This window comes from Trachypithecus francoisi, unplaced genomic scaffold (assembly GCF_009764315.1).
Source record: "Trachypithecus francoisi isolate TF-2019V2 unplaced genomic scaffold, Tfra_2.0 Lachesis_group21, whole genome shotgun sequence".
In the NCBI taxonomy this organism is placed as follows: domain Eukaryota; kingdom Metazoa; phylum Chordata; class Mammalia; order Primates; family Cercopithecidae; genus Trachypithecus; species Trachypithecus francoisi.
The window spans coordinates 27,719,311-27,743,076 of record NW_022681467.1 but is presented as its reverse complement, the minus strand read 5'-3'; the positions used below and the strand labels follow the sequence as shown (position 1 = coordinate 27,743,076).

Genomic DNA, 23,766 nt, shown 5'->3' with positions numbered 1-23,766 from the left:
TTGTTGCCCAGGCTGGAGCACAATGGCGTGATCTCAGCTCACCGCAACCTCCACCTCCCAGATTCAAGCGATTCTCCTGCCTCAGCTTTCCCAAGTAGCTGGGATTACAGGCATGCGCCACCATGCCCAGCTAATTTTGTATTTTTAGTAGAGATGGGGTTTCTCCATGTTGGTCAGGCTAGTCTTGAACACCCGACCTCAGGTGATCCACCCGCCTTGGGCTTACAAAGTGCTGGGATTACAGGCGTAATTTTTGTATTTTTAGTAGAGACGGAGTTTCACCATGTTGGCCAGGCTGGTCTCGAACTCTTGACCTCAGGTGATCCGCCTGCCTAGGCCACCCAAAGTGCTGGGATTACAGGTGTGAGCCACTGCACTTGGCCCATTCAACCCATGTATAAAGGACGCTTTTTTTTTTTTTTTTTTTTTTTTTGAGATGGAGTCGCTCTGTCACCCAGGCTGGAGGGCAGTGGCACAATCTCAGCTCACTGCAGCCTCTGCCTCCTGGTTGATCAAGTGATTCTCCTGCCTCAGCCTCCCAAGTAGCTGGGATTACAGGTGCCCGCCACCACACCCAGCTAATTTTTGTATTTTTAGTACAGATGGGGTTTCACCATGTTGGTCAGTCTGGTCTTGAACTCCCGATCTCAGGTGATCCGCCCAGCTTGGCCTCCCAAAGTGCTGGGATTACAGGCGTGAGCCACCACGCCCAGCCATAAAGGACACTTTTGTAAACCAAGCACTGGGCTAGGTGCTGATGTTGCGAAATGCATCCGGCATGGTCCCTATTCCTGCGGGACACTTCTGGTCCAGCTGGGGAAACAAATTGGCAAATAATTTGGTCTGATGGGTGACATGACATGAGAGGCAGCACAACGCGTGGCTTTGGGGCACTGACTCATGGGCCATGCTTCCAGGGCCCAAGTCCCAGCTCTCCCACTCACAGGCTCTACAACCTCAAGCTGGGTGCTTCAACCTCACTGGTTCTCAGTGCTCTTATCTGTAACATGAAGATAATGAGAAAAGCAACCTCTTAGGGCTATTCTCTAATGAGGTGAGTTAATTGATGTAAAGTGCTTAGAACACTGTAGCACATGGTAAATGATACATGTTAGTCATTTAATACATGTTACTTATTATTTGAGACAGGGTCTTCCTCTGTCCCAGGCTGGAGTACAGTGGCACAAACATGACTCACTGCAATCTCTTGGGCTCAAGTGATCCTCCCACCTCTGCCTCCTGAGTAGCTAGAACCATAGGTACTTGCCGCCATGCCTGGCTAATCTTTTGACTTTTGGTAGAGATGGGGGGGGTCTCACTTTGTTGCTCAGGGTGGTCTTGAACTCCTGGGCTCAAGCGACCCACCTGCCTCAGCCTCCCAAACTACTGGGATTACAGGCGTGACCACTGCACCCAGCCCATGTTACTTATTACAATTTCAAGGTTCTATGGGAGCTCAGAAGAGAATTTCATAGAATCTTGAAACATTTATGATATGTTTTAAGCAGAGGGAAAGCTTAGACAATAGTGTGGAGGTGTGAAGAGTGACGAGAGTTTCTCTCACAAAAGCCCCTTGGATATTGTTTTGAGCTATCTTCAGGGGTTGGCTGAGTAAGGATCTCCCAAACCTTTATCGTCATAATTCAAGCCACACCATTTACTTAATACTTTTTCTCTGAACCAACTCACTGTTTGTAATCTAAGTTTCTTAAAAGGAAACTTTAAATCACATTTTTAAACAGAAATACACAAATACAAAATACCAAAAAATAAATGAAATGGCTGGGCGCAGGGGCTCACTGTAATCCCAACACTTTGGGAGGCTGAGGCAGAAGGATCCCTTGAGGCCAGGAGTTCGAGACCAGCCTGGGCAACACGGCGAAACCCCAGCTCTACTAAAAATACAAAAATTAGCTGGTGTGGTGGCGCATGCCTGTGATCCCAGCTGCTTAGGAGGCTGGGCAACAGAGTGAGACCCTGTCTCAATAAATAAATAAATAAATAAATAACCTAGTAACAGTGTTACTAAATTCCAGCAAACTAAGATTGTCTGACTCTGAGGTCTACTCTGTTACAAGGACATATTATTAGCAAGCAGTAGAGAGGAGTTAATGACACGACAGCACTGAGACTTTCTCTTTGGGCATTGTCAGTAGGATTGAGAAAAACTGAAAAGATAATTCTTGCCTTCTGCCAGTGCCTGCCCAGGACCCCCTAAACCAGCTTGTGCAGTGTCAGAGAGGGGAAGATATCCCCCACACTGGAGGAGATGAATGTCAAATGGATCAATGTGTTGCCAATTTGTTTTAGAAAGGTGGATTTTTCAGAGAAAGGTTACCTGGTTATGCTTGGCATCCTGGGCTGATGATCAATAAAGGATTAGATGTAAAAACAAACCAAACCTGCTTGCCTTGCCCTTAAATAATGTTATTTCAAGGGAAAGGTCTCAACCCTGAAATAAACCAGGTTTCAAGCAAGAATGTGAATTTACTTTGACAACATAATCCAGAGTGTAGGATTTGCCTCCGGGCTATGGGTTTTTTTTCTGTCAGCTCCACTAAGGACAGAAGGAGAACTGAGGAGAGGAAGGATCTTTATTTTCAGGCCAGTGAAAGTTTATTATTATTGTTGTTGTTGTTACTATTAATAGATTATTTGCTGAGCTTCTTTGAACAGAAAATGGAAGGGAGAACTCAACTCTTTCTTCCTCCCTCTGTCCTTTCTCCTCTTTCTTCTTTTCTTATTCTCTCTCCCCTCCCTTCCATATTTCTGGAGATCTGTGATGTTTCAGGACAGTGTTTCCAGCTTTGGTTCCTTTGAACACCAGCGTCTCCATTTCTCCATCCAATCAGATACAGATTTTGAAAAATGGAATTCCCTTTTCTTAATTTTGAAAAATTGAATTTCCCTTTTTTTCTCTCTCTGAGACAGGGTCCCACTCCAGTGTCCAGGCTGGAGTGCAGTAGTGCCATCACAGCTCACTTTGCCTCAACCTCCTCCTGGGCTCAAGTGGTCCTCCCACCTCAGCCTCCCGAGTAGCTGGGACTACAGGTGCACACCACATGCCTGGCTAATTTTTGTATTTTTTGTAAAGACAGGGTTTCCCTATGTTACCCAGGCTGGTTTCGAACTCCTGGGCTCAAGCGATTGGCATGCCTCAGCCTCCCAAAATGCTGGGATGACAGGAGTGAGCCACTGCACCCAGGCTTCCCTAAGAAAACATATAAATTTGATCTGACCCTAAAACAATGAGAGAGATTTGATCATCTGGTTGTAACGTCCCTACCAATATACAGTAGGAGATGGAGGTCAATACAAACTGGGCAGCAGGCAGTTTCTAAAGCCACCTTGTTGACCACACCTGGTGGAACCCGTGAGGCTCACCAGGGAGGGACTGCAGAGGTCTTCCATTACCATTGGCTGGCTGACCACACAGTGAGATCCCTACTTCGTTCAGATCAGTGTCGCTCAAGTTTTAGCCCCAGGAGAGCTTAAGAGATTCCTGGGCTGCATCCCCAGAGATCCTGACTCAGTGGTTCTGGGCGGAGGCCTGGGATTCTGCATTTCTAACAAGTTCCCCCAGGTGATGCTGATGCTGCTGGTCTGACGACCACAATTTCAGGTCTTGGGCCACTGGGCATCCAAATCACTTGCAGGTGCTTGTGAAAAGGCAGATTCCTGGGCACTACCCCCAAGACATTCTGATTCTCAGGTTCAGGGTGGCTCCTGGGAATCTGCCTTATCAACCAGCCCTGGAAGGAATCTCTGAAGTCCACCCTTTGAGAGGCACCGCCTAGACCATTAGCACCTGTAATGCTGAGGTGAGGAATGCGGAGGTGAAGGGATTTGCTTCAAGGTCGTTCTGCAAGTCAGGAACAACTCCCTGGTGCCTGGGCCCTCCATCTTGGAGCACCCTGGACTCCTCTTTCCCTACCAGTCCACATTCAGCATGTCAGCAAATCCTGTTGGCTCTTCTTTCAAAACACGTTTAGGGTTTCCTTAAGACTCTAGCAAACAGACTTGGGTGTAGGAGAGTAAATTAAACTAGACTGCTAAAATGTGGGTCATTGTTGAAACTGTGAGTTCATTTTATTACTCACAATTTTTAATTTATATTTGAATTCTTCCATAACAAAAAGTTTTAGGTGTTTGATCCAACAAATTCACTTCTGGGAATTTATCTTAGTCAACTTTTTTTTTTTTTGCTTTCTGTCCAACAACTTTACTAATGAACATTTTAAATAAAGAAAACCTCTTACAAATAAAAATATTTTTTCAAATAACAATAGTGAAAAACTGGGGACACATTAAGTCTCCTTTGTTTTTTTTGAGATGGAGTCTCGCTCTGTCGCCCAGGCTGGAGTGGAGTGGCACCATCTCGGCTCACTGCAACCTCCACTTCCCAGGTTCAAGCCATTCTCCTGCCTCAGCCTCCCAAGTAGCTGGGAATACAGGCATGTGCCACCACGCCTGGCTACTATTATTATTATTATTTGTATTTTTAGTAGAGACAGTTCACCATGTTGGCCAGGCTGGTCTTGAACTCCTGACCTCAAGTGATCTGTCCATCTCGGCCTCCCAAAGTGCTGGGATTACAGGCATGAGCCACCGTACTTGGCCTAAATTCTCATAATAGGAAAACAATAAACTATGGAACACTCCTTGGTAGATTTTTTTATAATCAAGAGCATTTATCCAGGCTACATACCAACAGGGAAAACATGATACACTATTAAGTAAAACAATAGGACATTAATTTGTATATATTGCATAATTAAAACTATGTAAATATTTGTATCTTTGAAAAAGACTGAAAAATAATTATATATGTTCAGAATCTAATCATTTCCCACTTCCTTCAATGCAATGGCCTTTGTCTCTTGGGAGAGGAGGGCACTGAAGTCCTAGTCTAGGGGTGCCCAGCACCCCAGTCTCTTACCTGCAACACTGTAACAGCCCTGCACTGGTCTCTCTGCGTTCACCTTTTCTCTCTCCAACCTCCTCGGCGCTGGCCAGCTGGAGAGGTCCTTCAGAACGTGAATCAGCTCATGCCCCTCTTCTGCTTAGAACCCTAGGAAGCTTCCCCTATCTCTCCAACTAAAAGCTGCCTGCCATGGCTGTCCAGGCTGCAGAATGTCAGCTCGCCTGCTCTGATCTGCTGCTCGGTTCCCTGCCTAAGCCTGCCTCTCCAGCCATGCTGGCCTCCTGGCTGCTCTTCAGGTACACACTCCAGTCTTAGGGCCTTTGCATGTGCTGTTTTCTCTGCTGGGAATGCGCTTCCCCCCTCCTTCATGGCAGTTCTTCAGAGAGGTCTTACCTGGGCTCCTTATCTAAAATAGATCCACTCCCTCTTTTTGCTCCCAAACTCTTTATATTTATTTACAGCACTTATCAACACCTCCCACAGTATATTTATTACATCTGCTACTTTCTAGAATGCAACTTCCTTGAGAACAAAGACTTTATGCTTGATTCTCTCCTGCATTCCCAGTACCTAGCATAGAGCCTGACACATAGTAGGTGATCAACAAACACCTGCTGAATGACTGTTGTACTGAGTAACTATCCAATGGGGGCTGTAAGCTACATGTGGGCTTTGTTTCTTGGGTAACCTCCCCTCCTTAATCCTTCTGGCATAGGTAGACTCACAGCAGGAACCCAACAGAAGGTAAGGTGGCTGATCATTTTTCCATAGGAGGCCTCCATGGCACACAGGGTGGAAAGTGCATTCTGTGAATTAGAGGCAGCAGAGCATGGCAGCTAATGGAACTGGCTCTGGGAGGTCTAATTCTGGCTTAACACCACAAGCTGGGCAGCCTTGGGAAAATTATGAGAATTCTCAGGGCATTAATTTTTCCTTGTGCAGAAAGAGAAGGATAATGACAGCTCCTATTTCCCAGGGCTGGGGAATAAATAAGAGAATGCCCATAAAGCACTTAGCAAGCACAGGGCCTGGCATGGAGGTGACCAGCAATGAGAGGCAGTCAAATTAATCAACAACCACATTTGTGTCTTTGTCTCTTTCAAGTTTACAACATGCTCTTATATACATGCTTTAGCTGATGTGGGCCTTTGAACATTTTATAGGTAAGAAAATTGGGCCAGAGGAAAAAGTGCTAGCTCACAGAACACAACTCAATTTTGCTAGAACTTCTGGTGCTCTTTCTTTCAGAACACAAGTGATTATTACTGCTGATGTGAATCAAGGTGATTTGGAGCCAGGTGTGCAGTCTCAGCTACCAGAGAGGCTGAGGCGGGAGGATCGCTTGTGCCTGGGAGGTCAAGGTGAGTCATGATCATGCCACTGTACTCTAGCCTGGGAGACAGAGCAAGGCCCTGTCCTGGGGGAAAAAAAAAATCGGATGGCCCCACTGGAGTCCCAGACTCTAAAGTGTTTGCCTAGTGTAAGGCTGTGGATGGCAAATGAATTCCAAAATGAAATCAGCCAGCCAGCCACAGGCTTACAACCTAGTGGCGGCAGAGAGTGTACAGTCTCCCTCATCTGCAGCTCTTTCTCTGGATGAGGCTTGAGAGCAAGTCTGGACAGACAAACCATCTCTCAGTCCACCCAGGACTTAAAATACTTCATTGTTTTCCCAAAAGGGAAAAATAGCAAGGCCCGTTCTGTACAGTTTCTCCTGCTTAGAGTTGGGTGGTAGCTCTATGTAGCAAATGCTGACTTTGGTGTTTGAGATCTTTGATACCCTGTGACCTCTGAGCACTGACCCAGGCTGCACCTGACAAAAAAATGTTTCCTCCCACAGGTAACCAAGGGAGAAGGCCCAGCAAGGAGCTCTTGGCCTGGCTCAGTGGAGGCTCTGCCACCTTTCCCGGATCAAAAGCCAATGGAGGTGACATGGTGGGGAAAAGATCTACAGGGGTCAGACATGGAATTTTAGAACCACAAGGTCAAAAAACCATGGGCTCTCGGGAGTCATGGATTGTTAAAACTGCAGCATCTGAGAGACCAAAACACTCACGACTTAGAGCACCTTAAGCCTCATGGTGCTGGCAGAGATTACAACGGAAGGGAAGTGTCAAAAGGTGCTTCTCCACTGATAATTCCGATGGCTTCTGGGCGCTGGGCATCTTCTATGTGGTCAGAACCTTGGCAAACGTTCCCTTGTGAGAATATGGCCTGAAGGCTCCAGCTGCAGGAGGAGACTGGGAGAACAGGCTTTAGATATCAACCTAATGCCAACATTCTACCAACCAGGCCCTGCTGGGGCAAGAGATCAGAAGAGATTTGATGGTGCCAGGTTTGCAGTGGCCACCAATCACCAAAAGACTCTGAGAACAATACCATGATAGTCTGACTTGATGGTATGTGCTCCTTGCCAGGAACGTGCTATGTGAGTGGCGCTTGGTCGCCCACAGAGCGCTGCACAGCACTACGACCAATAACTTCCATTTGCATAGTGTTTATAACGCAGGACAATGTTCATCCCCCAAACTCCAGAAATGGCCTAGGAAGTGGGGGACAACAATGGCTCTGGCCAGGCAGTAGGGATGGCTCTTGAGGGCCACACTGGGGGACACCTTGAAAAGCAGCCAAAAGACTCACACCAGCCCCAGCCTCGTCCACATTCAGTTAAGGTCACTTTAGGTACCTACGTTAATAGAATTCACTGATTTTCAAAAACTACAGAGAGTTCTAGGGTAGTCATGACCTTGTATCAAAATTATAGAAATCTCCCTATAAAAAATCTCTCTGAAGAGTTCAGCATCCCAGGCTGTTCAGAGCAGAATGGACCGAAAGATGGAGGCTGGACTGCTTTGCTGGTGTGAGAAATTCCCAGAAGAGCAGGAAGTACGTGCAATGGGAGATGCTCCTGCTCCTAGGAACTTGGAAGTCCTATGCCCTGGGATATGGAACGTCTCCCTCCTCCAGGGGCTCCTGGCATTCTTCTCCATCTTTGCCAGGTGAGAAGAGGAGTTTGCAATCCCGGAGCACCTCTGGCTGCCAGGCTTGGCTGGAAGGACCAGCTCAGATTCTGGTCCCTCCAGGATCAGAGGGCCTGGTGCTCAGGCCAGAATCAGAACTCGTCCCGCAGCTGAGGGGGCCTGTCCATGCCGAAGAAAGAAGACGGCCTCCCCTGGAGGTCCCGCTCCCGCTTCACAAAGGCAGTGAAGGAGGAGACACAGTTGCCAATAAAGTGGTCGGCTTGGCCGAGGATGTACAGGTCCACCTGGGCCACCTCAGGCTTCAGGCTCACCACCTTCACCTGCAGGAGGAAGGGCAGAGCATATAAGCTGGGGTGGCTGCAGGCCAAGGCCTGCCATCCACACCCCCAACCTTCTTCCCTGGGCTGCAGTTATAGACACAAAAGGAGGGGCAGAGAGGAGGAAGATGTGGTTCGGTGTCTGAGGGAAGCATTGCCCAGCTGTTGCTTAGGCCCACTCCACCCTTCCCCGCTCCAGGAGCCTCAGCTCCAAACAGACCATTCACGCCTTCATGCCTTCACTTGTGCTGTTCCCTCTGCCTGGAATGCTGTTTCTTCACCCATTAACATACCGACCAGACTTTTTTATTTTATTTATTTTTTAAGATAGGTTTTTGCTACACCGCCCAGGCAGGTCTTAACCTCCCAGGCTCAAGCAACCTCCCACCTCAGCCTCCCAAGTAGCTGGGACTACAGGTGTGCACCACCACGGATGTGGTTAATTTAAAACAATTTTTTAAGAGGAGGGGGTCTTGCTATGTTGCTCAGAATGGTATTGAACTCCAAGATTCAAGTGACCCTCCTGCCTCAGCCTCCCAAATAGCTGGGATTATAGGCATGAGCCACTGTGCCTGGCCTGACGAGACTCTTAAGGCTAAGCTCAAGTTTTGTTTTTCCTAAAGCCCTGGCCTGATGGACTTCCCCACCAAACCATAGGGGAACAGAGAGCCCCACACCTTCCAGTTCTGGGCTGGATGCCTCTGTCTCCCATCTACCCCAAATCCAAGCCCAAGGTCTGTCCAATCTACTCCCAAGATATTCCCCAAAGGTGGACCCTTCTCTTGAGGGACCGCCACTCCTTGGGCCTGATTATCACAATCTCTTGCCTGATGGACTGCAACAGCCTCTTCCTGGTCCCCTCACTGCCTCTCCTGGTCTGCTCACCACAGAGCAGCCAGAAGAAACTTTTTGAGATAACCTTGCATCTGTCCTTCCCACCCTCCAAGTGTAACACCCTTTAATGATGCCCTACTGCCCTTCAGATATGGGTGACATATTGTGAACGTGGCCTACAAGGCCCTCGTTGGGCCTCTTCTTATCCCACCCCCATCATTCCTTGAGCTCCAGCCCCTACCCAGGCTCCTGCCCTCCTCAGGACGTTTGCACATGTTGTGCCGTTCAGGGTGCACCTCCCTTTACCTGGTAGCTCCTAGCTCTCCTTCGAATCTCGGCTTCAGTGGTACCTTAGGGAAGCACTCCCTGGCCCTCCAGCCTAGGCCAGAGTCCTCTGCTCTTCACTCTTGCAGAACCCTGCTGCTCTACTTTGGAGCACACATCTCTGCTTATAGTTTTCACCCCTTAGTGATTCTCTGATTAGCATCATCTCCTGCCCCTGACTGGGGCTAGAGCTGTGTTGGTTTGTTCTCCACTGCTGGCCAGGTGCAGCACAGAGCCTGCCCCAGTAAAAATCTGGTGAGTGGACAGGTGAATGAATGGACCTGCCCATCTCTCTAGTAAGCTCCTGAACCTACCTTGTGACACACGTTATTAGCTCCCTGCAGTCTCTTTTCCTGGGTCTAGAATGTGAGCCCTGGAAGGCAGGACCACATCTTATTTATTGGTACCCCTACTCAGCACTGGACCAGCTTAATGGAGGAGCAAGGCTTAGTTCAGGATAAGGGTGGCCTCTGAACCCATGGAGAAGGGAGTTGAGGGGTGGGGAGGGACGAGAAGACTGGCATAGGGACAGGAAATAGAAAATGGCAAGAGATTCAAGGTACAACAGATACAGACTCCAAAAACTCACAAAAAAAACTCCCTGGGACTCTCCAAATGCTTCAGCTTAGTACAGAGGTAGCTGGGGGTTGTAGGTAGGTGAGGGGAATGTGGGCAGAGTTGGGGCTGAAAGTGCTTTGCTGTTCCACAGAGATTTCTGATGTAACAAGAATCATCATCCTGCTATCTGGATTGTAGCAAAGAAATAATACCAGTTTAATCATGGCCAAAATCCCCCAAACAATTCCACTCACATTCTGAAACATACCCACTCTGTGTCATGCCCATTATAATTAGCTCTGGGACTGCTTGGGTAAACTCTATCGTTTCTTGGGACTTTGGTTTCCTCAGCTATAAAAGAGGGTTTGGGTTAGACGACCCCTGAGGTCTCTCAGCTCTGATTTTCTCTTAATTATATCTTTCTTCTGCATTTATTTATTATTTATTTATTATTTATTTATTTAATAGAGATGGGGTCTTGTTATGTTAGGCCGGGCTGGTCTTGAACTCCTGGCCTCAAGCAATTCTCCTGCCTTGGCCTGGGATTACAGGCACGAGCCACTGTGCCCAGCCCCAGCTCTGATTTTCTGTTCAGTAGGTGGGGAGGAGATTAGAATGTGCTGACTTAGCACTTCCTCTCTGCACTGGAGCTTCCTGTGTATCTGGGGTGAGAGAGAAGGGGAGGCCCTTGATATAAAGCCAATGGCACCCAGTGTCTGCCTCTTAAGGCCTGCACAGCATTTACAGTTTTCACTCATCCTACAAAGTCCTATGGAATGCTTAATACTAATTCAGTTATTTTATCAATACGTACTCATTACCTGAGTATTACTCTTCACTGATACAGTAAGCACTGACCAATAACATTCCATTCTAGTATTTACTCATGTACTGAATACTCACTATTCATAGCTTCTTCAAGGGTTTATAAGCACAAAGATCCTTTCCTTCCTTCATCAGCCACCAATTTCTACTATTGATGATAGCTAACTTTATTGAGCACTTACTCTGTAGCAGGAACTGTTTCAATTTCTTTACATCTGACCTTCACAACTGCCCTGTGAGATAGGTACTGTTCAATCCCATTTTATAGATGAGGAAACAGAAGCACAGAGAGGTCAAATAACTTTTTCAAGGCTGCACAGTGGGTAAATTCAAGTTCTCTGACTCCAGAGTCTCTGTTACTAACTCCTCCACTATACTGGATCTCTCCCCAGAGCCCATTCTCTACATCCTCATTCAACAAACTGACTGCCTACTAAGTGTCAGGCACTGTCCTAGACACTGGTGATGGTAAGGCAGGGTTTCAGTCCCAAAGAGGTTGAAGCACCAGGCTAGACATCAACGAATGTAACAGTAAGTCATCCTTGGATCCTGCCTTCAAGGAGCCCACAGCTCCGGGGAGGAAGTAAGACATGTTTCGACACCAGTCTCATACAGTCCAGAAAGTGCCCAAGAGAAGAAATGATACAGGGCCGCGAAGGTCCCAGCAGGGACACGCGAGCTCCAGGAGTGGACGAAAACCTGGAAAGACTGCGGAGGAGGCCTCTGAGCTGGGGTTTGAAGGAAGGTAGGAACTGGAGAGGAACGGTAGATCCAGGCAAAAGGCTTGTAGGGGAGCCCATGAAGCATGCAGTGGGCAGTGGGACCACCCTGACTCCTCCTTTCATTCCCTTCCTGCTGTACTCCCACCTGGCCCGCACATACCTTCCCTTTGAAGAACTGTTGGAGCTCAGGCACGTAACTCTCAGAATCAGTAGCAACATAGACCGACTGGGCATCCAGTGACTTCACCCAGAGCTTCAGAGCCCTCTGGATCTCCTTCAGGTCAGGCAGGCACATAGTCATCGTGAGGGGGGCCGCTGTGCTGCGGCTGTAGCCCACACACTGCGGAGAGGCCATGAAGTGCGAGCCTGCAGTCCCGTCCTTCAGCATAGCACAGGCATTTTTCTATGGGGGGCAGGGAACAGGGTTAAATACTGGCAACTGCCCTGGTAAGTGGAAAAAGACAGGCTATACAGGAAAACCCTACTTTTTTTTTTTTTTTTGAGATGGAGTCTCACTCTGTCGTCCAGGCTGGAGTGCAGTGGCGTGATCTCTGCTCACTGCAGCCTCTGTCTCTCGGGTTCAAGCAATTCTCCTGCCTCAGCCTCCCGAGTAGCTAGAACTACAGGCACCTGCCACCATGCCCGGCTAATTTTTGTATTTTTAGTAGAGATGAAGTTTTGCCATGTTGGCCAGGATGGTCTTGAACTCCTGACCTCAGGTGGCCCACCCGCCTTGGCCTACCAAAGTGCTGAGATTACAGGCATGAGCAGCCGTGCCTGGCCTAACTACGCTTTTTTTTTTTTTTTTGAGACAGAGTCTCGCTCTGTCACCCAGGCTGGAGTGCAGTGGCGTGATCTTGGCTCACTGCAAGCTCCGCCTCCCGGGTTCATGACATTCTCCTGCTTCAGCCTCCCGAGTAGCTGGGACTACAGGCGCCCGCCACCAAGCCTGGCTAATTTTTTTGTATTTCTAGTAGAGACAGGGTTTCACCGTGTTAGCCAGGATGGTCTCTATCTCCTGACCTCGTGATCCACCCACCTCGGCCTCCCAAAGTGCTGGGATTACAGGCGTGAGCCACTGTGCCCAGCCCCTAACTACATTTTTAAAGAAAACATTGAGGACCAGGCGCAGTGCCTCGCACCTGTAATCCCCAGCATCTTGGGAGGCCTAGAGGTAGGCTGATGGCTTGAGCTCAGGAGTTGGAGACCAGCCTGGGCAATATGGCAAAACCCCATCTCTACAAAAAATACAAAAATTAGCCAGGTGTGGTGATGCATGCCTGAGGTCCTAGCTACCCAGGAGGCTGAGGTGGGAGGACCACCTGAGCCCAGAAGGTGGAAGCTGCAGTGAACTGTGATTTTGCCACTGCACTCCAGCCTCGGTGACGGAGTCTGGAGACCCTGTCTCAAAAAAAGCACTGAGGGAGGAAAATGCATCAAAAGAGTTAACAGTGGTTATTTCTGGGTGGTGGGATATTGGCTTTTTGAAACAAAAATTAATTTGCTTGGTCTTACTGCATTATCTGGGACATTCACTGAATTCTGAACAGTGGCAGTGCTAACAGGTAGCCTTATCTGATTCCCAACTACAGTGGGAACACTTCCAATAGCTCCCCAGGAGGTATGCCATCTGCTGTGGTTTCGAGAGATAGCCTTTATCAAGGTAAGGTGGGTCCATTCTATTTCTGGTTGGTTATGAGTTTTTATCATGAACAGGTGGTGACTTTTATCAAATGCTTTCTTGGCCTCTATTGAGATGATCATATGATTTTTCTTCTTTGGGTTTTAATATAGTAAATTTCATTACATTCTTGTGATAGATTTTACATGTTTGTGTTGTGTGCTAATATGTTATTGGGTTTGACCTGTTAATATTTCACTTAGGATCTATGCATTTGTGTTCATAAGCGAGAATAGGCTATAATTTTCTGAGCTGACCTTATCTGAGTTTGGTATTAGTGTTATACTAGCTTTATAAAAAATAGCATCTTATATCTCTTGATGTTGTAGGAAAGTATAGATGGGAATTACTATTCCTTGAATGTTTGGTTGGAGCCACTCATAAAATATCCTGGGTCTGGCTCCCTTTCTTTGTGGGGGTGGGGGGAAAGGGGAGAGTTTAGTAATGTAAAAATGTAAGATTACCTCATCAATCGGCTATGAGTTAATTTTAATTTTAGTATTTTTCAAGTTTTCTGCAATGAGCGTTTCTAACATATCTACGTATCTTCTTAAGTCAATTAAGGCAACAGTCTACACTGATTCTGTTATTTTCACACAGAGGTGAAAACTTCATTGGAATACAAGGATTCTGCACATTTAAACAGCCTCCAAATTCTGGAAGGATGACATCTTCATTTCTTGGGAGCCACGCCTCATCTCCATAGTTTGTTTTTCTTTTTTTTTTTTTTGAGACGGAGTCTCGCTCTGCCACCCAGGCTGGAGTGCAGTGGCCGGATCTCAGCTCACTGCAAGCTCCGCCTCCCGGGTTTACGCCATTCTCCTGCCTCAGCCTCCCGAGTAGCTGGGACTACAGGCGCCCGCCTCGTCGCCCGGCTAGTTTTTTTTTGTATTTTTAAGTAGAGACAGGGTTTCACCGTATTAGCCAGGATGGTCTCGATCTCCTGACCTCGTGATCCGCCCATCTCGGCCTCCCAAAGTGCTGGGATTACAGGCTTGAGCCACCGCGCCCGGCCCATAGTTTGTTTTTCAATACAGAGTCTACTAGCCAGACACTGAGCTAGGACAGGGGACTCCTGGACTGTGGCCTCTTTATGGCTTGCTGCCTGACCTGGGGTCTGGCGTGATTTCTCAGTTTACCTATCTGTAAAATGTGGATAAAACAGCAGCCGCTACAGTGAGAGCTGGCCGGCAGGCACTCCTGAGTTACATTTTGATGTGTACTGCAGTGGGATGATGGGACACAATCCCACGAACCAGGCCAAGCAAGAGCTCTCTGCTCTGGCTGGGACGCGGGTCCAATCCCTACAGGCCGGGGCCCTGCTCAGGGACACATCCAAGTTAGCCAGTGAGAGAGGAAGGGGGAAGTTACCCAGTCAGAGCCAATACGCAGATGAATGCCCACATAGGGCCGGACAAGGTGAGCGTGAATCTGGGCTTCTCCCGTCCTCACCATTTCGTCTGACCATACCATGTACTTTTGCAGTGGCCTGTGTTCCTCCAGGACAGGGAACTGGGCCGGGGCTCCCGGCAGGGCAAGCACCGGATGTTCCTTTGGAGAAAATCTAGACAGGAGATGGAATGAGGGAAGTCAGAGGACGCACAGAGAGCCTGGCTGCCACCCCCACGGAAAAAAGGATGGTGTTGCACCATGCCCCAGAGACCCTGCGGAGGGGCCCCTGTAACATGCAAGAAGCACGAGAGGTTGTGAAATACCAACGGGCTGATAAGGAACCTTGGTGGCGGCGGCAACAGGCACAATATGCAATACTGTCCCGCCGCAGGGAATTTACAATCCTCTTTGCTTGTTGAACAATTAAAACTTTACAGTAGAGCATTCCAACCTTTTATATGTCACGCTGGCTTCCAATCTGTGGTGCGGTAATTCACTCCAGGGTGGGGTGTCTGGACCAAGCCTTTGCCCTTTTATCTACACGGCGGGACTGGGACATGCAGCTGCTTACAGAAGCAACGACCAGGTCACACTCACAGGGACTATGTACACTGGATTTGAATCATTCATTCAACATTTAAAAAACATGTATTGACTGCCTACTATGTATTGGGGCCTGGGGGAAAACAAGACAGGCACGGTCCCTGCGCTATGGAAGGGAGCAGAGGTCTGCAGGTGCCCCTATCACACCCTCCCAAGCCCCTGCTTCCCCCTTCATACACAGTACACCTCATAATTATTTCACATTTGTTTCTGCTGTGGGAAGGCAGTGGTTACAGTGTGCGCAGAATAATGTCTGGCATACCCAAGAGCTTGGTAAATATTTTTCTTTTATTTTTCTTTTTTTGAGACAGGGTCTTGCTGTCACCCACGCTGGAGTGTAGTGGGTCACTGCAACTCCACTACAGGCTCCAGAAAAGACCCTCCCACCTCAGCCTCCTGAGTAGCTGGGACTACAGGTACGTGCCACCAGGCCCAGCTAATTTTTTATATTTTTTTGTAGAGATGGGGTTTCACAATGTTGCCCAGGTTGGTCTCGAACTCCTGGACTCAAGTGATCTGCCTACTTAGGCCTCCCAGGGTTGGGATTACAGGTGTAGGGCCACTGCACCTGGTCAGTATTTCTTGACTGAACAAATGAGGAGCAAACCTGTGTTCCCTCTTCAGCTAAACCCAGACTACGTCTCAGCAACATGAAACACCTTGCTGTTCCATGTTCACAATGCACTTTCAAGTTCTAGATCTCCGTATACTTCTCTCCAGCTGGAGTGGGGAAGTGCCTTCTGCCAGCCAAAATCCTTTCCTTAAAAGTGTAAAATGAGAACAGCCATTCTGGAAAACAGTTTGGCAGTTAGGTATGCAGTTACCTCATGACCCAGCAATTGTACTCTTAGGCATTTATCCAAGAAAAATGAAAACTTACGTTCACACAAGCCTATATACCAATGTCCCTTGCAGCTTTATTCATAAAATAGTCCCCAACTGGAAACCACCCAGATGTCACTCAACAAGTAAATGGCTAAACACACCGCAGTACACCTATATCATGGAATGTGAACCCCACCAAAATAAGGAACACACTATCAACACAGGCAACAATTTGGATGATGTCAAGGGGATTATCCTTGGGTCAGGGAGGGTGGGCAATCTCAAAGGTTATGTATTGTAAGGTTCCATTTATATAAACATTTTAAAACGATAACATGGAGAAGAGAACAGAAATGGAGAAGAGATTAGTGGTTGGCAGAGATTAGGAATGGAGTGTATATGTTTAGGGAGGTGGGTGTGGTTATAAACTGGCAACACAAGGATCCTTGTGATAATGGAACCGTTCAGTGTCTTAACTATGGTAGTGGATACATAAACCCACACACAGTAAAATTGCACAGAACTAAATACATACACACACACACACACACAGAGGCATGCGCTCACACACTCAGAAGTAAGTACAAGAAAACTGAGTAAGATGGGTGAATTGTATCAATGTCAATATCCTGGTTGTGATACTGTACTATAGTTTTGCAAAATGTTACCATTGGGGGAAATTGGGTAAAGGCTACATGGGAGGTTGCTGTCTTATTTCTTACAACTGCATGTAAATGTACAATGACCTTAATGAAAATTTCAAATAAGAATTATGAAATATTTCAAACCATTCAGGCAAATACAGAAAATAATTTAATAATTTATATACCCATGACCCAAATCAGCAGATACTAACTTTGCTTTCAGGTTTAAAAAACAAAACAAAACAAAACAAAACAAAACAAAACATACACACACCTAAATACAAGCTCATCCTGCCACCATCCTTCCCAGAGGGTAATGTGTTTTAATGTATGATTACACTTTTACTATAGGCATCAAAAAGGAGGGGAGGCTTCTTCTGAGTGCTTTCTATGGACTGAAATTATGAAGAATGTAGATTAAGCCAGAATGCTTTGTTCCAACGTTGACTACGCCACTAGCTAACTTGGGCAGGTGACTTCACCACTCTGTGCCTTAGTTCCTCATCCGTAATAATAGAGATAACAGATAACAGTTCCCACATCACAAAGCTGTTTTTTTTTTTTTTTTTTAAATTGTGGTTGGGTGTGGTAGCCACTCCTGTAATCCCAGCACTCTGGGAGGCTGAGGTGGACAGATCACTTGAGCCCAGGAGTTCAAGACCAGCCTGGGCAACATGGCAACACCCCATCTATCCAAAAAAATCAAAAAATCAGCAGAGTGTTGTGGTGTGTGCCCGTGGTCTCAGCTACCTAGGAGACTAAATGGGAAAATAGCTTGAGCCTGGAAGGTTGAGGCTGCAGTGAGCCATGATTGTGCCACTGAACTCCAGCCAGGGTGACAGGGTGAGACCTTGTCTCAAAAAAATAAAAAAAAGTTGGCTGGGCGCGGTGGCTCATGCCTGTAATCCCAGTACTTTGGAAGGCCAAGATGGGCGGATCACGAGGCTGGGAGATCGAGACCATCCTGGCTAACACAGTGAAACCCCACCTCTACTAAAAATATAAAAAATTAGCCGGGCGTGGTGTTGGGCGCCTGTAATCCCAGCTACTTGGGAGGCTGAGGCAGGAGAATGGTGAACCCGGGAGGCGGAGCTTGCAGTGAGCCGAGATCGCGCCACTGCACTCCAGCCTGGGCAACAGAGCGAGACTCTGTCTCAAAAAAAAATAATAAACAACAACAAAAAAGTTGTATATATTTAAGATATACAATATGATATTCTGATATACGTGTATGTAGTTAAATGATTAGTACAGTCAAGCTAATTAATATATCCATTTACAGGACTATTGAGAGGATTAATGTATTAATCAAAGCAAAACATTTAGAACTGTACCTTGGCACACAGAAAGCTCTCAGAGAATGCTAGCTCTCATCATCATCATCATCACATTGCATGTAACCTAGTTAAAGGTTACATACAAATCTAACCAACTTTTTAAAAATTCAACTTTATGTTTCAGAGACTTGGCCATGTTGATCATGTGGATCATGTGGTTGTACTGGCTTCTCTAAAAGTTTTCCATTTTGTACAAACAAACTGCAATTTACCTACCTATTTTCCTCTTGCTGGACAGTGAGGTCGTTCCAATCTTTCTCTCACACAACAGTGCTCTGACAGACATGCCACTCATTCTCCACACCCAACACAGACCGCTTGCTCAGCAAACACCTTCCACACCTCCAAGGTCAGTCGGAACTCCCAAGCCTCACCTCCTTAGGGAGGGTTTCCTGTCCCACTTCTCTTGCTGCCTTCTGCACAACGATATGCCCTACAGCCATCTTCCCTGCCCATGGAACTGTCAGCTGGTGAGGCTGGGGACCCGAGCAGCCTGTTTGCCATTGCTCCCACACACACTATCCAAGGCCTGTGTCACTTACACAGGCTTTGGACCAGTGACAAGAAAGTATTCCCTGATGGTCCAGCTGTGTGACACTTGTCTTGCTAGACTCCAGTTTTCTTTTTTTTTGAGATGGAGTCTCGCTCTGTCTCCCAGGATGGAGTACAGTGGTGTGATCTCGGCTCACTGCAACCTCCGCCTCCCTGGTTGAAGCGATTCTCTTACCTCAGCCTCCTGAGTATCTGGGATTACAGGCACGTGTCACCATGCCCGGCTAATTTTTGTATTTTTAGTAGAGATGAGTTTTCACCATGTTGCCCGGGCTGGTCTCGAACTCCTGATCTCAGATGATCCACCTGTCTCAGCCTCCCAAAGTGCTGGGATTACAGGCGTGAGCCACCACGCCCAGCCTAGACTCCAGTTTTGTTTATATACATAACTGTGAATTGTTTATTGGGCCTCATTATGCGACAGGCAATGCTCCGATTGCTTATGTATATTAAGTCATTTGATTTTCACAAGAGCTCTAGGAGGGGAGTATACTGCCATTTCTCATTTTACAGATAAGGAAACTGAGGCACAGAGGTTATGTAACATGCCCAAGGTTGCACAGCCAGGAATTGGTGGAGCCAGGATTTAAATCCGGGCAGTGTGCTCCAGATCCTACATTCTTAACTACTACCCCTCACTCCCATCTCCTCCACCCCTGACAATGAGCTGAGTCTGTGGCTTCATCTTCTGATTCCCAGCCCCAGCACAGGCCTTATCCCATGGTAGGCATGATACATTTTTTAGAATAAATGGGAAAGATTTGGGGACCTCACCAGAAAGACCAGATCAGGCTGTCAGGGGTTAGAAAAGGAAGGAACTCATATTACCTGAGTACCTACTAAGGGCCAGGTCTTCAGCTAATCTTTCAGATGCTACCTCAAAGGATTTTCAAAGGAAAACCAGAGTAGATCTCCCAGGGGGGCTGGAACATCGGGATAAAACCCCGATGTGCGCCCCCCGGCCACCCTCCGACCTCTTGGAAAGCACCTACAGTCGACATTTGGTGAATTCCAGACTTGGAATGTGTGTCCCCTCTACCTGAATCTGGACCAGCAAAGAGCTGTCCCCGTGGGACAACATCAGCTCAGACCCAACAAGCAGCGAGAGGCTAAGGCTGATCTGCTCACTCACTCTTGGTGAGGTAGGACAGCACTGTCTGGAAAGAAAACCGGGGGAACAGGGATCTTGGCTGGAAAGAAAATCTTGACCAGCTCCACCTGCCCGGTGACTGCTCACCCTTGGTCAGGTTCTTTGCCTACTGCTATCCAGCTGAAGTGGGCTGGCTTTCCTGCTGCTGGGCCCAGTGAACCTCTGGGGTTCTTCACCACCATGCCTGTGCTGCTGAGATTCTCCAACAAACTGGGACTTCTCTGTATACAGCATCTATTTATGTGTTCAGTGTATATTTGTGGGACCACAAGTGGATGAACCCCATATTGAGTGCAGAAGACCCAGAGACATGAACAAGGCAGGGCCTTGATCTGGATGTCCCTGCCATGAAGGACGGTCTTTCCCTCCAGGTCTCTGCATGGCTGGCTCCCTCTCACTCTTCCAGTCTCATTCTGGTTCCCACAGGGAGGCGGCAGCAGCCTGGGAGAATGACAAGCCATGCGCTCAAATACCTGGACCATTATACATGAGAATGGTTTGGCATGACGGTCCATTGCCTTCCGACAGTCAATGTGCAGTAAGTGTCAGCTGAGTTAGAGCTGTGCCAGGCTATTCACAGGCTCAGAATCATCAGAGCTGGAAGGATCCTCAGAAAGCATGTGGTAAAGAAGAAATACATCTTATCCTCTTTCCCGAGAACCCAGTTTTCAGCTGCATACATGGCAGCCTAAAATAAAGACACTTCTTATCAGCCAAACATACCCCAGGGGGCGAGGGGGAGAAAGACAGACATTTCTAAGTACTTCTTGCAGCTAGGTATGGCCCATGTGCCCTAATACTAGCTAATGAGATGTAAGCAGAAGGGTTATAATGAACTTCTGGGAAAGCTTCTTAAAAAGGGAGGATATGCCCTTTTGCAACTTTTGTCCCTCCAGTCGGGATGTGATGGCTGGAGCTTCATCTGCCATCTTGGCCCATGAGGTGACACAAAAGCTAATACTGGATGGCTGAACAAAGAGATGGAAGCCTGATTCTTTTTTTTTTTTTTTGAGGTGAAGTCTCACTCTGTCGCCCAAGCTGGAGTGCAGTGGCATGAACTCGGCTCACTGCAGCCTCCGCCTCCCAGATTGAAGTGATTCTCCTACCTTGGCCTCCTGAGTAGCTGGGATTACAGGCATGTGCCACCACGCCCAGCTAATTTTTTTTTTGGTATTTTTGGTAGAGACGGGGTTTCACCATGTTGGCCAGGCTGGTTTTGAATTCCTGACCTCAAGTGATCTGCCTGCCTCTGCCTCCCTAAGTGCTGTGATTACAGGTGTGAGCCACTGCGCCCAGCTGGATTCTTGATGACACCATGGAGCTGCCATCCAGCTCTGGACTGCATACCCAGTTCTTCTTTTACTTAAGAAAACAATAGGCCGGGCGCGGTGGCTCAAGCCTGTAATCCCAGCACTTTGGGAGGCCGAGATGGGCGGATCACGAGGTCAGGAGATCGAGACCATCCTGGCTAACACGGTGAAACCCCATCTCTACTAAAAATACAAAAAAAAAAAAAAACGAGCCGGGCGAGGTGGCGGGGGCCTGTAGTCCCAGCTACTCGGGAGGCTGAGGCAGGAGAATGGTGTAAATCCGGGAGGCGGAGCTTGCAGTGAGCTGAGATCTGGCCACTGCACTCCAGCCTGGGCGACAGAGCGAGACTCTGCCTCAAAAAAAAAAAAAAAAAAAAAAAAAGAAAACAATAAACCCTATCAATCTGCTCTTATTTGGGGCTTCCTGCTACCTGTAGCCTAACTTAAGTCTAACACACCTAGACTTGTGGCCTACAAACTTCTTCTGCCTTACTGAGAGCCCTGATATATTTAAGGGTTATTGGTTGAAGGCAATAGGGAGGAGGAATTGAGCCCCTGGAACTTGGTCGCCTGCTGCTGCCCCCGATAAAGGCCCTAGAGGCACTTTTTTTTTTTTTTTTCAGCCGGTCTCACTCTGTCACCTAGACTATAGTGCAGTGGACAGATCACGGGCTCACTGCAGCCATGACCTCCTCAGGCTCACCTGATCCTCCCACCTCAGCCTCCCAAGTAACTGGAACTACAGGTGTGTGCCACTATGCCTGGCTAATTTTTTCTATTTTTTGTAGAGACAGAGTCTCCCTACATTGCCCAGGCTGGTCTTGAACTCCCGGGCTCAAGGGATCACCTGCCTGGGCCTCCCTGTAATCCCTTAAGATTACAGGTGTGAGCCACCATGCCTGACAAGCACTTCTTGAAAACTCTGAAGATAGCTTCAAAACCACTCATCTTGCCCATCCCGTTCATTTTATAGATGGGACATTGAGGTCAGAGAAGGGGAACAGCTGCCTAATCGCACAGTAAGCCTGGGAAGAGTTTCACTTTCTGATTCCATTCTTCTCTCCTCTCCAAGGACAAATTTGCATAGCAAGGAAGTATCCTGTATCTTAAGAAATGTTTAATGCTAAATGTTCATAGACATTCAAATTCATCCCTACTAATCATTCACAGGCTTCTTAGCAGATTGCCTCACAGGGTCTACAAACCTGAGTGTTTTGACCCCCGCCCACCTTCTGATCTCCTTTCCTGTGTGGCAGATTAAAAGTGGTCATCAAGCCTTTGAACCCCTTCCCTTTAGGTGGGCTCTGCCTCCTCCCAATAGCACCCCAACACAAGTGACACTGTGCCGGTTTCCAGATTCAGTTGTTAGGGAGCCCGCAGTTTCTATTTTCTGTCTCTTGGGACACTCACTCCCTGGATGCCCCCTCTCAGAACACAGGCGCCATGCTGTAAGAAGCCCAAGCCATATGGAGAGGTCATGTGTACACATGCTTGTTGGTTGGCTCCCAGATGACAGCAGCATCACCCACCAGACATGAGAGGGACTTCCTGGACATGTAGCTCAGTCAAGAATTTTTTTTTTTGAGACAGAGTTTTGCTCTGCTGCCCAGGCTGGGATGCAGTGGCACAATCTTGGCTCACTGCAACTTCGACCTCCAAGGTTCAAGCAATTCTCATGCCTCAGCCTCCTGAGTAGCTGGGGTTACAGGTGTGTGCCACCACGCCCAGCTAATTTTTTATATTTTTAATAGAGATCAGGTTTTGGCATGTTGGCCAGGCTGGTCTTGAACTCCTGGGATCAAGTGATCTACCTGCCTCAGTCTCCCAAAGTGCTGGGGTTACAGGTGTAAGCCATTGTGCCCAGCCTTGGTCAAGCCTTTAGATAACTTGAGCCCTGGATGGGCATGGTGGCTCATGAAGTAATCCCAGCACTTTGGGAGGCCAAGGCAGGATAATTACTTGAGGCCAAGAGATCAAGACCAACCTGGGCAACAGAGCATGATCCCCATCTCTACCAAAAAAGAAGGATAACTTGAGCCCTAGCTGATAGCTGACTGCAGCCACATAAGACCATAAGCAAGAACTGCCCAGCTAACTCAAGTGTCCATCAATAGGTGAAGAGATACACAAATGTGGTATATACATACAATGGACTATTAGTCAGTCTTAAAAGGACTAAAATTTTGATACAGGCTACAACACTGATGAACCTTGCCACATGAAATAAGTCAGACACAAAAAGATACATATTGCATGATTCCACTTCTATAAGATACCTAAGTACCTATGAGATACCTAGAGAAATTCAAAGACAGAAAGTAGAAAAGCATTTACCAGGGGCTGCGGGGACATGGAAATGGGAGTTATGGTTTAACGGGTAGAGTATCTGTTTGGGAAGATGAAAAAATTCTAGAGATGGATAGTTGTAATGTTTGCACATGTGAATGTACTTAATGCCACTGAAGTGTACACTTAAAAATGGTTAAAATGGTTTAAAAAAGTTCCACTAGTATACATATATACACACCAGTAACAATTTTTGAAATCTTGTGTTTTTAAATGTTTAGAATCGATCCTGCCAGCAATATTTACCAAACTGGTAAATATTGATACAAATTACATCTCAAAAGGACAGGTTTTTTAATTAAGGAGGGGTGTCTTTTTTTTTTTTCTTCAGATGGAGTCTCGCTCTGTTGTCCAGGCTGGAGTGCAGTGGTGTGATCTCGGCTCACTGCAACCTCCGCCTCCCAGGTTCAAGCAATTCTCCTGCCTTAGCCTCCTGAGTAG

The 23,766-nt window shown here is 47.4% G+C and overlaps 1 protein-coding gene across 2 annotated transcripts in view; it reads right to left on the bottom strand.

The window, feature by feature from the left end:
• Positions 1 to 4,656: 4,656 nt before the first annotated feature.
• The window catches only part of POFUT1 (protein O-fucosyltransferase 1), a 33,168-nt gene continuing 14,058 nt past the window's right edge, over positions 4,657 to 23,766 (bottom strand). The window contains exons 5-7 of one of the 2 annotated variants that reach the window (XM_033186081.1): positions 14,538 to 14,730; positions 11,646 to 11,888; positions 4,657 to 8,225 (exon numbers count right to left, since the gene is read on the bottom strand). In XM_033186081.1, coding sequence (XP_033041972.1) covers positions 8,037 to 8,225; positions 11,646 to 11,888; positions 14,538 to 14,730 — 625 coding nt within the window. In that variant the 3' untranslated portion in view covers positions 4,657 to 8,036. The remainder of the gene's footprint in view (positions 8,226 to 11,645; positions 11,889 to 14,537; positions 14,731 to 23,766) is intronic. The other variant, XM_033186082.1, reaches the window with a different exon arrangement.